Below are 13657 nucleotides of genomic sequence, written 5' to 3' on the forward strand. Positions count from 1 at the left end.
GCTAAGTTTATAGTGAAGCTTTGATTTATTCAGATATTTAAGATCCCATTCTATAAGACAGTTTTTTTTGTATGACCTTCTAGAACTCTTTCTCATCGGCACCAGGCTTGCACGGCGTATTGGTAAGAAAAGAACCAAGGGCTCTTACTCATTAAGACGCTTGCTTATTCAAATTAGGGTTATTTACTCACAAATTGTAGTTTTAAGTGCTATCATACCTTCGTTATTCCTCAGTAGCTCAGTGGTAGAGCGGTCGGCTGTTAACCGATTGGTCGTAGGTTCAAATCCTATTTGAGGAGAGCTCTTTTTTTCTTTTTTTTTTTTTTCTTCAAGCACTTGGTTCCATAATTATAAGTAAGGTCCACCATAAAAAGAGTTCAAAATTTGCCCAATTTAGCTGAATTGGAGTAAACCTCTCTTCGCTCCGACACATTCTTTTTTTCAACTATAGAACTTCATTGATAATTTTAGCAATGTTACCAACATCTTTGTGTAGATTGGGAATAATCTAAAACCCAGGGTTAGCCCGCTCATTTATTTCAAATTATGAGCGAGCTATATTCATCAATTCGAGAGAATTGATTTCGATCAAGAGAAGGTCCTTGGCCTTTTCATCTTTATACCTTATGCAGACTGTATAACCTTTGAATCATGGGCTAGTTGATAGGATATGTGAAATCTTATTCGATCTGCTCGAGGATTTGAAATGAATTATCAGGAAGTGGTAAAGTATGAAAATGGACTTCATATTAGCGATCGTAGTCTTTCGTTTTTAAGCAAGCATTTCAATCAATTATTTCATAATCTTTCATTTCTTTTTTATCTATCTCTATATTGTTCTATGTAAACGTAAACGAGTTGATGAAATAACTGAATTTTAACAATCTATAAAAAATATTATTTAGGGAACGATATTGAAATAGGATGATGTTATAAACATCAATGCTGATAAAGAGCACAACTTCAATATAACATTCTAGTTTTCTATTGTTAGAATTTTCATTATTTATATTATGAAAATAAATAAATATATTAATATAGATATTAATATACAAAATATAGAAAAGAATATATAGGAAGATATACGTCCCCCCCCTAAGCATCTGATTTCCTCTCCTACAAAAAGGCCTAAAAAACCTATTCCATTTGGGAATCCATCAATTGCCCATTGATCAAATGAATTACTTGTTTCAGCTAATCCTCGTATACCTTTAATCAAGATTATGTCATAATATATGTCTATATAAGCTCGATAAAAAGACCAATTATAGATAATATTAATCGATTGGTCCATAATAATCTTAATATTAGGATTTGTTTTATGATATACATCCTTTGATAAGAAGTAAATAGGTATATAGAAAATAAAGGCAATCAATATACCGAAAAATGCTATACCAACTGAGGGGATTGCGTCTAGTAAAAATTCGGGCCAATTTTCCGGATGTTTCTTATCAAAAGGGGTCATCGATGAAGTAAACCATTCAGATAATATGTCATAACTCATTCCGCTTCGAAAAAAAGGAACTCCTATCAATCCAATAAACAGAGTAAATATCCCCAATATAACTAAAGGAAATAGCATTGTCTTGCCCGATTCTTTGGGATATGCAAAAGATCCCTTATGGAAGAAGAAAGGATAAGTGATAACCAAACCTCTGTTCTTTTTGTACAATCCTTCCATCTCATTGGAAATTTTAAATGCTTCTTTGGAAAAGGAATTATTACTTCCTATAATTTGATTCGACATAGAATCCGCTCTCGTTCTATTTGATATCCCGGATTCCTCCTCTCCCCACATAGAAGTCGAATATAGTGCAATATGGTTGTTATATGGATTAACTAAATTTACGCGGAAGTCCCCTTCAAAAGTAAGTAAATACATACGAAACATGTAAAAGGCAGTTAATCCTGCTGTGAACCAAGTTATTCCCCCAAAAATGGGAGAATATAACTTACTATCACTAAGAATTTGGTCTTTAGACCAAAAACAAGCAAAAGGTGGAATACCAGAAAGAGAAAGTGTTCCTAAAAGAAACGTGATTCCCGTAATTGGCATATATTTCCTCAAACCACCCATAAGAGCCATATTCTGACTTTTACTGGGGCAATATCCAACAATGGGTTCCATGGAATGGATGACTGATCCGGATCCTAGGAACAATAATGCCTTGGAATAAGCATGTGTAATCAAATGTAACAGAGCGATTCGATAGGAATCTATCCCTAGAGCTAACATCATGTAGCCTAATTGAGACATAGTAGAATAAGCCAAGCCTCTTTTAAGATCTTTTTGAGCGAGAGCCATAGTAGCTCCCAATAGAGCTGTTATTCCACCTATCCAAGAGATAAGATACATTATTAAAGGTAGAGCTTTAAAAAGAGGAAACAATCGAGCTACAAGAAAAATTCCTGCTGCTACCATAGTAGCGGCATGTATAAGAGCTGAAATAGGAGTAGGCCCTTCCATAGCATCAGGTAACCATACATGAAGTGGAAATTGTGCAGATTTGGCTATTGGACCTAAAAATAAGAGAAAAGCACACGAAGTAACAAAAAACGAACCAACCCCATCAACGGCAGTCAACTCGTTTAATTTTTCAAACAAATATTGAAATTCAAAACTACCTGTTACCCAATAAAAACCTAGAATTCCTAGTAAGAGTCCAAAATCCCCTGCACGATTAGTTATAAATGCTTTTTGACAAGCATTAGCCGCGCTGGGTCGCGTAAACCAGAAACCTATCAATAAATAGGAACACATTCCTACTAATTCCCAAAAAAAATATATTTGTAATAAATTAGGGCTAATAACTAACCCCAGCATAGAAGCATTGAAAAAATTAAGGTAAGCAAAAAACCTCACATATGTTTTATCGTGCGACATATAAGTATCGCTGTAGATCATAACCATGGTTCCAACTGTTGTAACTAAAACTAACATAATGGAAGTAAGTGGATCAATCAAATAGCCTAACTCTAATGAAAACTTATTATTAATAACCCAGGACCAGAAATACCGATAGATGGGACCACCGGTAATCTGTTGCAAGAACAAATTGAAAGAAAGAAACATAGCTACACTTAACAGAAAAATGCTAATAAGAGCCCATGTACGGCGAACACTCTTAGTTGCTCCTGGAAAAAAAAAGGATCCTAATCCGATTGGTACAGAAGCTGAAAGCGGAAGGAAAGGCACGACCCGAGCATATTTGTATATAAATTCCATAGGAAGATTAAAAAATTATTCTCAATATTTTGATATTCCACATTCTTGGTTTCCAATCCACTAGACCCTGAAGAGAATAAAATAAAAACGATAGATCATGAATAAAGAAGAACGATAGAATATGGGATGCAATCCTATCGATTTCATATTTAATTTTTACTTTTTTTTTCTTTTTTCTGCAAAAGATTTGCATTGGTCAATACTGATACTAATCAAATATTTGTAAGATGAGCAAGAAGGAACTCTTTTTCAGTTTAGGTACTGAGCTATTAGTTATGTACACACACATTCTTATTTAGAATTCAATTTTTCATTGTAGATTAATAGTAGTATTAAGAATAGAATTGAATAGAAAATGAAACCAATTAGAATTATTAATATGAGAAATAATTGAATATCTTAAAATGATATAGTTTTCATTTACTCAAAATTCGATATATGTATGTAAGTGTATGTAAGAATTTATTAATTGTTATCAATTTGTATCGTGGATCTCTTGTTATTAGTAAATAGTATATAAATAAGGTTCCAAAATGCAATAAAAATATGATAGAATATTCTATCATATTTTTATCCATAAAATGGAACTAAACTATAAACAATGAATTGAATTTAAAGATATATAAGAAGTGTACAAAATAAAAACAAATATAGAGTATAATATATATAATATATTCAAAAATTTTCTATTTTTTATAAATAAAATCGAACTATAAAAATATTATGGCTGTACCAAAAAAACGCACTTCTAAATCCAAAAAACAGCATCGTAACAAGGTTTGGAGGAAAAAAGCAAATTCGGACGCAAGAAAAGCTCTTTCTTATGTTACGAGTTATTCTTCTTTAAGAGAGTTTTTCTTCGGTGAGAAGGATGGGATGATAATAACGGGACCAAGACCGAACATACCGAGAGAACTACTAATGGGAAAAAAGCCCAAGGGTTTTCTTCCTCCCTTAGTAGATGAAGAAGACTCCGAAAATAATGAATAAATTAGAGGAAGTGGTATAACTATAGTACACCCTCCAAGACCCTAGAGAGGAGCAATGGGAATCTCTAGGGTCTCTTGGAGGTACTTGGAAAAATGAAGGGACACGGTTCTATAATCTACTATAGCTCTTCTCTATGACCTTAAATATGGGAATTTATTAATCATTCCGTCATCCCTTTTTTTCTTTCTCAATGGAAAAGGAGTTTCTTTCTCAATGGAAAAGGAGAGTGTATCATTCTTTTTAATAATCCCGGATAAACTCTGACATTAAATCTTGCTGGTATGGTAACTTTATTCTACGAAAGTTGCATTTTATTTATGCCGAAGAGAAATTCATTCGATCGAAACATAGGAAGGAATATATAGACCATGAACAAAAAGAAATGGATCTCATTCTTTTTTCTTACTCTAAATTAAATTAATCAAATAATATTGAACTTCGGAATATTTTTTTATGATCAAAAATTTGTCTGTTCGCTCCTCTTTGATTCCTAGAGAACAAAGAGGATCTGTTGAATCTCAAGTATATTATTTAACCAGTCGAATTCAAAAACTTACTGAACATTTGGACCTGCACGGAAGAGACTACTCGTCCCAAAGAGGTTTGTGGAAAATTGTGGGTAAACGTAAACGACTTCTGATTTATCTGTTCAAAAAAGATAGACTTCGTTACAAACGTTTAATCGATCAATTAGATATTCGTGGACTGCGTTAATTTTTATTTGAATGAAATTTTAATTTTCAAAAATTATGTTTTATTAAATTCCGAATCCTAATGAGTCATTCTTTTTTTTGTTCTCATTGATTTTTTTAACCGGGAAAGAGCTATGATTATGGTTGCTAGGGAGAAAGACCTCATGATGGTAAGTATGGGTCCTCATCATCCATCAATGCATGGTGTTCTTCGACTTATTGTTACTCTAGATGGTGAAGATGTTATTGATTGTGAACCTATATTAGGTTATTTACATAGAGGTATGGAAAAAATTGCTGAGAACCGAACAATTGTTCAATATCTCCCCTATGTAACACGATGGGATTATTTAGCTACTATGTTCACAGAGGCGGTAACGGTTAATGCACCAGAAAAGTTGGAAAATATTCAAATACCTAAAAGGGCTAGCTATATTAGAATGATTATGCTAGAGTTAAGTCGTATAGCTTCTCATTTGTTATGGCTTGGACCTTTCATGGCTGATATTGGTGCGCAGACTCCTTTCTTTTATATTTTAAGAGAGAGGGAAATGATATATGATTTATTTGAAGCTGCCACGGGTATGCGAATGATGCATAATTATTTCCGTATTGGAGGAGTAGCTGTAGATTTACCCTACGGTTGGGTAGATAAATGCTTCGATTTTTGCTATTATTTCTTTCCAAAAGTGACCGAATATGAAAGACTTATTACACGCAATCCTATCTTTTTGAGACGAGTTGAGGGAGTAGGCATTATTAGTAGAGAAGAAGCAATAGATTGGAGTTTATCAGGACCCATGCTACGAGCTTCCGGAATCCAATGGGATCTTCGTAAAGTGGATCATTATGAATGTTATGATGAATTGGATTGGGAAATCCAATGGCAAAAAGAAGGAGATTCATTAGCTCGTTATTTGCTTCGAATCGGAGAAATGAAAGAATCTATAAAAATAATTAGACAGGCCCTAGAAATAATTCCGGGAGGTCCCTATGAGAATTTAGAGGTTCGACGTTTAAATAAGGGAAAAGATTCGAAATGGAACGATTTTGAATCTCGATTTATCAGTAAAAAACCTTCCCCTACTTTTGAGTTATCAAAACAAGAACATTACGTGAGAGTAGAAGCTCCCAAGGGGGAATTAGGAATTTTTTTTATAGGAGATGATAACATTTTTCCCTGGAGATGGAAAATCCGACCACCTGGTTTTATTAATTTGCAGATTCCTCCTCAACTGGTTAAAAGGATGAAATTAGCCGATATCATGACGACTTTGGGTAGTATAGATATCATTATGGGAGAGGTTGATCGTTAAAATGGTGATTAATATAGCAGATCTCGAAGAACAAGCTATCAATTTATTTTCTCGATTGGGATTTTCAAAAGAAATATATAGTCTTATATGGATTCTAATTGAAATAATTATACTTCTATTGGGAATTACGATAGGAGTATTAGTTATTGTATGGCTCGAAAGAAAAATATCTGCGGGAATACAACAACGCATTGGACCTGAATACGCTGGTCCTTTGGGAATTATTCAAGCTTTGACGGATGGAATAAAATTACTGCTAAAAGAGGATATTATCCCATCTAGGGGGGATATTTGGTTATTTAGTATTGGACCAGCGGTAGTGGTGATACCTATTTTTTTAGGCTATTTAGTAATTCCCTTTGGTCGCCACATTGTTTTAATTGATCTTAGTATAGGCGTTTTTTTTTTGATTGCAATTTCAAGTATTGCTCCCCTTGGACTGCTTATAGCAGGATATGCATCCAATAATAAATATTCTTTTTTAGGTGGTCTCCGAGCTGCTGCTCAAGCTATTAGTTACGAAATTCCTTTAGCTTTATGTGTGTTATCTATATCTCTACGTGTGATTCGTTGGAATATGAGATTCATTTTTCCCTTTTTTAGTTATAGTTATAAAAAGAGGGAAAAACAGAACTTAATGGGATGAATATTCCGATCAAAAAACTAGATAGTCATATGGGTGAGATCAAACAGTTTACAAATCTTGCAGTAAGATGATTAAGTCCCATCCCCCATGTACAAGAGTGAGAGCATGCACAATCAGTGAAAACTGTGTGCCCCAGTTCATATATTAGTCATTGGGACCCAATAGCGGGGAGGAAAAGTATAAAAGTATGAAGTTACCGTCATTATATACTAAAAATCAAGCAAAGGTAGATGGTGAGAAACACCAAGATATAAAAAAGATTAGTGAAAAAAAAGAAACTGATATCTTATCTAGACCAAAGATATTTCCATAGAAATGGGATAACAATAAGGACTTGACATTGGTAGGGATGATCAAGTAGTACTTCCCCAGAACCCCGATCTACAATATGTTTCTATCTACTTCAAAAAATGGCTATCCAGAACGAAGTAATCCTTTAACACAGTTTTCTTTCTCTCGCAAAAAGAATACTGAAGGTTAAGATAGGTTCAAAAGCTCCTATTATTTGTAGCAGACGGAATCTCATTGGTTCAATTTATGATCTGGTGCTTTTTTTTTTTTATTGTGTTCTTTATTTCTTAATGACCATTGAGAAGCCGTATGAAGTGAAAGTTTCACGTACGGTTTTGGAATAGAGATGAAAACAGTGATGTTTCTGTCGACTATAATTATCGAATAGTTCAAGTATAATTGATATAGTTGAAGCACAGTGCAGATATGGTTTTTTAGGATGGAATTTGTGGCGTCAACCTATAGGGTTTTTAGCTTTTTTCATCTCATCTCTGGCAGAATGTGAAAGATTGCCCTTTGATTTACCAGAAGCGGAAGAAGAATTGGTAGCGGGTTATCAAACTGAATATTCGGGTATCAAATTTGGTTTATTTTACGTTGCTTCTTATCTAAATCTATTAGCTTCTTCATTCTTTGTAACAGTTCTTTACTTGGGCGGGTGGAACTTATCAATTCCATTCATACCCATTCTGGAACATTTTGAATGGGATTCTATTTCTGGAATTAGCGGGGTCGTTAATATAACAATTGGGATCCTAATTATATTAGCTAAAGCCTATCTGTTCTTATTTATTTCTATCACGGCAAGATGGACCTTGCCTAGGATAAGAATGGACCAATTATTGGATCTTGGGTGGAAATTTCTTTTACCTATTGCTTTGGGTAATTTTTTACTAACAGCCTCTTTCCAACTTATTTTATTATAACTAACTCTCTTTTCTTCGTGAAGAGGGTCTTATCAATTTTGCAATATATCCAAATTTGATAGATCAAATCTATGAAGAGAAATAAATTTCTATGATTATTCGAGGAGATTTTACACATGTTCTCCATGGTAACTGGGTTTATGAATTATAGTGAACAAGCAATACAGGCTGCGAGATACATTGGGCAAGGTTTTATGGTTACCTTATATCACATGAATCGTTTACCTATTACTATTCAATATCCCTATGAAAAATGGATCCCATCAGAACGATTTCGCGGGAGGATCCACTTTGAATTTGATAAATGTATTGCTTGTGAAGTATGCGTCCGTGTATGCCCGATCAATCTACCTGTTGTGGATTGGAAAGTCGGAATAGATATGGGGAAAAAACGATTGGAAAATTATAGTATTGATTTTGGAATTTGTATCTTTTGTGGAAATTGTGTCGAATATTGCCCCACCAATTGTCTAGCGATGACTGAAGAATATGAACTTTCGACCTATGATCGCCATGAATTAAATTATGATCACATTGCTTTAGGACGTTTACCAATATCCGTTGTTGAAGATTTAACAATTCAAACAATTCCGAGCTAAGCATATTAACTTAATATGTCTGAAGAAACTATGGACAAATTTTATGATTAAATCATTTCTACGATTATTCAGATTGAGCTCCGATTAAAGAATATCTAATAAACAAAATATTTCTAATTTTTGACAAATCAGGAATAAATAATTCTATTGGCATCCCATTAATAATGTCAGATGTATGATTGATCGGAATCAATTAATTGAGCTATAGATTAATTAATCAGTGCCCATATCAAATGAAATTACAAATCCAGTATAGCATATAGGTAAATGGGCTCACTTTTTATTTAGTGAATGGGAGGAAATAATATTCAAAGTTATTGTACACATAATGAATCGACCTGAATCTATATCTGATATTCTTTTGTTGGCTCCTCTAACGCTAAGTCTTCTATTAGGAGGTATAGGAGTAGTATTACTTACTAATATAATTTATTCCGCTCTTTCATTGGGGTTAGTTCTAATTTGTATATCTTTTTTCTATATTATACTGAACGCGGATTTCGTAGCTGTTGCACAAATCCTGATCTACATAGGAGCTGTTAATATTTTGATTCTATTTGCTGTGATGTTGATAAATAATCCAAAATATCCCAATTATGCCGCTCCCTGGACTATCGGAGATAGCGTTACTTCAATAGTTTGTACGAGTCTTTTTTCTTTACTAATTACTATTATCTTGAACATATCATGGTTCGGAATATCTCTGACTCAAAAATCAGATCAAATGTTAGAACGAGATTTAACAAACAATATTCAACGTATTGGGGCTCATTTATCCACTGATTTTTTACTTCCATTCGAACTTATTTCTCTAATTCTTCTAATTGCTCTTATAGGAGCCATTACTATAGCTCGTCGAGAAGAAACAGTTTGAAAATGAAAGCTCTCGTGCGGCATAAATACGCTGTTTTATCTTCATAGATCGTTCATGTAAATTAGAAACTACCACTTTTGTTTGTATCTGAAGAGATCAAGGTATGAGGAATTATTATGCTCGAACATGCGCTTCTTTTAGGTGCTTATTTATTCTCTATCGGTATTTATGGGCTAGTAACAAGTCGAAACATGGTTAAAGCACTTATGTGCCTTGAGCTAATACTCAATGCAGTTAATTTAAACCTAGTAACATTCTCATATTTTTTTGATAGTAGACAAGTAAAGGGGGATATCTTTTCGATCTTTGTTATAGCTATTGCTGCTGCTGAAGCAGCTATTGGATTAGCTATTGTTCTGGCAATATATCGTAACAGAAAATCAACTCGTATCGATCAATTTAATTTGTTAAAATGGTAATAAAGATCTCCTTGCATATGAAAAATTTGTATATCTATTTCTATTCAAATAGATACTAGGTTTGTCTCCCTAAAAATAGATATAAATCTTTTATTTAATAGAGATATTTTTTCTAAGATCAATCAAGAGCATAATTCATATTTAACTCATTATCCAAATGATCTGTTTAAGACCAGATTGGGTAAAATTTTTTATAAAGCAAAAAGATAGAATCCGAATCTATTCATTATATCACCGATAATACAATTATTGATTTGCTTGATATTCATAATATATCATCACTGGCCATATATTAAAAAAATCTTATTCAATGAAACACTTTTTCTACTAATGGAGTTCTTAGATTCAATGGCACATTCAGTCAAAATTTATGATACATGTATTGGTTGTACCCAGTGTGTACGAGCGTGTCCCACAGATGTATTAGAAATGATACCTTGGGAAGGATGTAAAGCTAAGCAAATTGCTTCTGCTCCAAGAACAGAAGACTGCGTAGGTTGTAAGAGGTGTGAATCGGCTTGTCCAACGGATTTTTTAAGTGTACGTGTTTATTTATGGCATGAAACAACGCGCAGTATGGGTCTAGCTTACTGATCCATCAAAAAAGAAAAATAGTTAGATTCATCCCATACATATTTTTCATTCTCCTTTTCCTCTTTCACTGATCAAAACCCATACTCGACCCAAAAATGAAAGCATGGGTTTTGATATAGAAAGTCTCTTTTCTCTTCATTATGAGTAATTTACCTTGGTTAACAATAATTGTGATTTTGCCCATATCTGCGGGGTTATTAATCCCTTTATTTCCCCATAAAGGAAATAAAATGATTCGATGGTATACTCTAGGTATTTGCTTATTAGATCTTCTTTTAATGACCTATATATTCCGTGATCATTATCATTTTGATAATTCATTAATCCAATTGGAAGAGGATTATAACTGGATAAGCCTTATTCATTTTCATTGGAAACTGGGAATTGATGGATTTTCCATTGGACTTATTTTATTAACGGGATTTATAACTACTTTAGCTACTTTAGCTGCTTGGCCAGTTACTCGAAATCCGCGATTATTATATTTCTTGATGTTGGCAATGTACAGCGGACAATTGGGATTATTTGCTTCTCGAGATATTCTTCTTTTCTTTCTCATGTGGGAGTTGGAACTAATTCCTGTGTACTTACTTTTATCCATGTGGGGGGGAAAAAGACGTCTCTATTCAGCCACAAAATTTCTTTTGTATACCGCGGGTGGTTCCATTTTTATTTTAATGGGAGCTTTAAGTATGGGTCTCTATGGATCTCATGGACCAGCATTCGATTTCGAATTATTAGCTAAAAAAGATTATCCCATCACACTTGAAATGCTATTATATTTAGGATTTTTGGTTGCTTATGCAATAAAATTACCAATCTTCCCTTTACATACCTGGTTACCGGATACTCATGGGGAAGCACATTATAGTACATGTATGCTTTTGGCCGGAGTTCTATTGAAAATGGGAGGATATGGGTTGATTCGGATCAATATGGAATTGTTACCTCATGCTCATTCTTTGTTTTCGCCGTGGTTGATTATCATAGGAGCAGTGCAAATTATCTATGCAGCTCTAACTTCTATGGGTCAACGCAATTTGAAAAGAAGGATAGCCTATTCATCAATATCTCATATGGGTTTTGTAATTATAGGAATTGGTTCCATGACGTATACAGGTCTCAATGGAGCCATTTTGCAAATGATTTCTCATGGATTAATTGGCGCTGCACTTTTTTTCTTAGTAGGAACAAGTTATGATAGGATACGTACTCTTTTTCTTGATGAAATGGGAGGAATCGCTATATCAATTCCTAAAATCTTTACTATGTTCAGTAGCTTTTCAATGGCTTCTCTTGCATTGCCAGGAATGAGTGGTTTTGTAGCAGAATTTATGATATTTTTGGGCATAATTACTAATAATAATTATTCTTCGACCTTTCGGATCATTATTACTGCAATAGCGGCAATTGGAATGATATTAACTCCCATTTATTTGTTATCTATGTTACGTCGAATGTTTTATGGATATAAGGTTTTTAATGTCCCCAATCCTTATTTTAAAGATTCGGGACCACGCGAACTTTTTATTTTGATCTGCCTCTTTCTACCAATTATAGGTATTGGTCTTTACCCCGATCTAGTCCTATTTTTATATAGTGCTAAGGTGGAAGCTATTTTTTCTAAATCTTTATATTAATCAAAATCATTTATATATAGAATCTTCCAGAGGAATTGGAAACTATAAACTATATAATAGTTTCTATTTATTTCTATCTTTATGAGAAGATATTAATACGAATGAAATAGAGAAAATTGCTCTCTAGTTCGAGTTATTTCAAGTAGTTTTTATCCCCTTTGAAATAACTTGGACGAACTCCCTATTAATTCAATAACATAGAATTACTGATGACTATTCGTAAATAATCAATATTATTTATTTTATTCTATTTAAATAAATATAAAATAAGGTCTACTTATCCTTTTTCATACTTATACAAAGTGTATATGCCAGAAACCAGATTTGAACTGGTGACACAAGGATTTTCAGTCCTCTGCTCTACCAACTGAGCTATCCCGGCTGTTCCCCTGTGCATCATACTAGCACAGTAACCAAACTCCTGTCAACTAGCAAAAAGGGTAAAAGACAGCATTTGAACGAGTAGAAGCAACGATACAACTAAAAACATTATTTAATACAATACAATATACAATAAATAATACACAATATATATTGTGTATTATTTGTGTATGTTATATACAGTTATATACAAAGATGTATATAGAAGAGAAGCAGACATTGATCATACAATTAAAACTTCTTATGTTCTAAGACACTTAACAAATCGAAAATAAAACAGATAACCTGGGGATAGAGGGACTCGAACCCTCACGATCTATAAAACCAACGGATTTTCCTCCTACTCCAATTTTCATTGTTGTTGACATTGACATGTAGAATTGGGCTCTATCTTTATCCTCGTACAATTATGACTTCCAAAAATGGATTGTATCCAATCCAAATTATGTTGATTTGTTAGAATAGCTTCCGTTGAGTCTCTGCACCTATCCCGTTCTCGGAAAGGAAACTATTGTCTCTAGAAATCGGATTTGGCTCAGGATTGCCCATTCAAAATATCCCAGGGTTCCCTGGATTTGGATGCTATCGCTTGGTAAGTTTCCATACCAAGGCTCAAAAAATTTAAGTCCGTAGCGTCTACCGATTCCGCCATATCCCCTTCTTGTAGAACGAAATCATAAAACAATAATTGCATCCCATCAATTATTTCATTTGCATGAGCATTATATTCTTTCTGCATTTTTGATGCAATGTTGTTATCGTCCCATCCTACACCGCAAAGATATCCCTTTCTCTATTTAGAATCTTATCGAAATCATCTTTTCCTTCTATAAGTCTTTTTTTTTTTCAATTCAATAATACTGTTCCACCTGGGACGGAAGGATTCGAACCTTCGAAATAACAGGACCAAAACCTGCTGCCTTACCGCTTGGCCACGCCCCATTATTGTTTTATAATAATCCATTAAGATAAATTGACGCAATGTTTTGAATCTGAATTGCATTATTATAATTCGATTCGCTATGTATAATTCTAGCGATTTCGAAGAGATCTTTTCAGC

The 13657-nt window shown here is 33.6% G+C and overlaps 10 protein-coding genes and 4 non-coding genes across 14 annotated transcripts; 10 read left to right on the plus strand and 4 right to left on the minus strand. All coding sequences in view use genetic code 11, as the record gives it.

The window, feature by feature from the left end:
- Nucleotides 1-227: 227 nt before the first annotated feature.
- On the plus strand, nucleotides 228-300 carry trnN-GUU. The gene has a single exon. It is a non-coding gene; the product is annotated as a tRNA-Asn (tRNA).
- Nucleotides 301-1006: 706 nt separating this feature from the next.
- On the minus strand, nucleotides 1007-3229 carry ndhF (NADH-plastoquinone oxidoreductase subunit 5). The gene has a single exon. The coding sequence runs from the start codon at nucleotides 3227-3229 to the stop codon at nucleotides 1007-1009; it is 2223 nt and encodes a 740-aa protein (YP_009117449.1).
- A 723-nt stretch (nucleotides 3230-3952) lies between these two features.
- On the plus strand, nucleotides 3953-4219 carry rpl32 (ribosomal protein L32). The gene has a single exon. The coding sequence runs from the start codon at nucleotides 3953-3955 to the stop codon at nucleotides 4217-4219; it is 267 nt and encodes an 88-aa protein (YP_009117450.1).
- Nucleotides 4220-4672: 453 nt separating this feature from the next.
- Nucleotides 4673-4933, plus strand: rps15 (ribosomal protein S15). The gene has a single exon. The coding sequence runs from the start codon at nucleotides 4673-4675 to the stop codon at nucleotides 4931-4933; it is 261 nt and encodes an 86-aa protein (YP_009117451.1).
- Nucleotides 4934-5045: 112 nt separating this feature from the next.
- ndhH (NADH-plastoquinone oxidoreductase subunit 7) lies at nucleotides 5046-6227 on the plus strand. The gene has a single exon. It carries the CDS (start codon nucleotides 5046-5048, stop codon nucleotides 6225-6227), a length of 1182 nt encoding a protein of 393 aa, YP_009117452.1.
- Nucleotide 6228: 1 nt separating this feature from the next.
- Nucleotides 6229-8090, plus strand: ndhA (NADH-plastoquinone oxidoreductase subunit 1). The gene is made up of 2 exons: nucleotides 6229-6786; nucleotides 7542-8090. Exons 1-2 carry the CDS (start codon nucleotides 6229-6231, stop codon nucleotides 8088-8090), a joined length of 1107 nt encoding a protein of 368 aa, YP_009117453.1.
- A 116-nt stretch (nucleotides 8091-8206) lies between these two features.
- On the plus strand, nucleotides 8207-8689 carry ndhI (NADH-plastoquinone oxidoreductase subunit I). Its single transcript has one exon. It carries the CDS (start codon nucleotides 8207-8209, stop codon nucleotides 8687-8689), a length of 483 nt encoding a protein of 160 aa, YP_009117454.1.
- A 328-nt stretch (nucleotides 8690-9017) lies between these two features.
- Nucleotides 9018-9563, plus strand: ndhG (NADH-plastoquinone oxidoreductase subunit 6). Its single transcript has one exon. It carries the CDS (start codon nucleotides 9018-9020, stop codon nucleotides 9561-9563), a length of 546 nt encoding a protein of 181 aa, YP_009117455.1.
- Nucleotides 9564-9679: 116 nt separating this feature from the next.
- ndhE (NADH-plastoquinone oxidoreductase subunit 4L) lies at nucleotides 9680-9982 on the plus strand. Its single transcript has one exon. It carries the CDS (start codon nucleotides 9680-9682, stop codon nucleotides 9980-9982), a length of 303 nt encoding a protein of 100 aa, YP_009117456.1.
- Nucleotides 9983-10330: 348 nt separating this feature from the next.
- psaC (photosystem I subunit VII) lies at nucleotides 10331-10576 on the plus strand. The gene has a single exon. The coding sequence runs from the start codon at nucleotides 10331-10333 to the stop codon at nucleotides 10574-10576; it is 246 nt and encodes an 81-aa protein (YP_009117457.1).
- A 140-nt stretch (nucleotides 10577-10716) lies between these two features.
- Nucleotides 10717-12216, plus strand: ndhD (NADH-plastoquinone oxidoreductase subunit 4). Its single transcript has one exon. The coding sequence runs from the start codon at nucleotides 10717-10719 to the stop codon at nucleotides 12214-12216; it is 1500 nt and encodes a 499-aa protein (YP_009117458.1).
- Nucleotides 12217-12525: 309 nt separating this feature from the next.
- On the minus strand, nucleotides 12526-12598 carry trnF-GAA. The gene has a single exon. It is a non-coding gene; the product is annotated as a tRNA-Phe (tRNA).
- Nucleotides 12599-12883: 285 nt separating this feature from the next.
- trnL-UAA lies at nucleotides 12884-13255 on the minus strand. The gene is made up of 2 exons: nucleotides 13218-13255; nucleotides 12884-12933 (listed from the first exon to the last, which is right to left on the minus strand). It is a non-coding gene; the product is annotated as a tRNA-Leu (tRNA).
- A 211-nt stretch (nucleotides 13256-13466) lies between these two features.
- trnQ-UUG lies at nucleotides 13467-13538 on the minus strand. Its single transcript has one exon. It is a non-coding gene; the product is annotated as a tRNA-Gln (tRNA).
- Nucleotides 13539-13657: the final 119 nt, after the last annotated feature.

The sequence above is a fragment of the plastid genome of Cupressus sempervirens (genome assembly GCF_028749045.1).
Source record: "Cupressus sempervirens plastid, complete genome".
Classification (NCBI taxonomy): domain Eukaryota; kingdom Viridiplantae; phylum Streptophyta; class Pinopsida; order Cupressales; family Cupressaceae; genus Cupressus; species Cupressus sempervirens.